This window comes from Oryzias melastigma, linkage group LG12 (assembly GCF_002922805.2).
Source record: "Oryzias melastigma strain HK-1 linkage group LG12, ASM292280v2, whole genome shotgun sequence".
NCBI lineage: Eukaryota > Metazoa > Chordata > Actinopteri > Beloniformes > Adrianichthyidae > Oryzias > Oryzias melastigma.
The window spans coordinates 12,687,120-12,687,701 of NC_050523.1; the positions used below are offsets into that span (position 1 = coordinate 12,687,120).

General features: G+C 38.0%; 1 protein-coding gene across 1 annotated transcript in view; it reads left to right on the plus strand.

The window, feature by feature from the left end:
* oaz1b (ornithine decarboxylase antizyme 1b) overlaps positions 1–562 on the plus strand; it is a 2,543-nt gene extending 1,981 nt beyond the window's left edge. Inside the window, 2 exon segments of the mRNA XM_024299652.2 lie at positions 92–177; positions 263–562. Coding sequence (XP_024155420.1) covers positions 92–177; positions 263–393 — 217 coding nt within the window. The 3' untranslated portion in view covers positions 394–562.
* The last annotated feature ends 20 nt before the right edge of the window (positions 563–582 follow it).

Sequence of the window (582 nt, forward strand, 5' to 3'; positions counted from 1 at the left end):
TAAAGCAAAGCCTCAACAATTTAAAAAATGTTGTTTTGGCTGTGCTTTCTGGTTTATCACCTTTTTAAATCTAACTTGTTTCCTGTTTCAGTTTCGTTTCTCTCCTGGAATTTGCTGAAGAACATCTGAAAGTTGTTAGTGTGTTTGTATGCTTTTACAAGAACAGAGATGATCGTGGTATGTGCTAACATTCATTTCTCTTGGTATACTTTAAGTAGCTACAGTTCTTGGTGTTTGTTTCTAACTTGTGTCATTCTTTCAGCTAAACTGGTGCGTACCTTCAGTTTCCTGGGCTTTGAGATTGTGAAACCAGGCCATGCCCTCGTCCCACCCCGACCCGATGTTTTCTTCATGGCCTACAACTTTGACAGGGACTCTTCGGATGATGAGTAGCTCTCATTACATCTGCAACTTTTTTTTGTTTGTTTCCCATTTTAGATTATTCATATACTCCATGCGTAAACCTATCAAAACCTGTAAACCCCGTGCTGTAGCAGTCTGAATCCAAGTTGTTCATTTCCGACGCTTTTCTTGTGTTTCAGGGAATAAATAATAAGCTGAGTTCTTTTTTTTTTTTTTTTT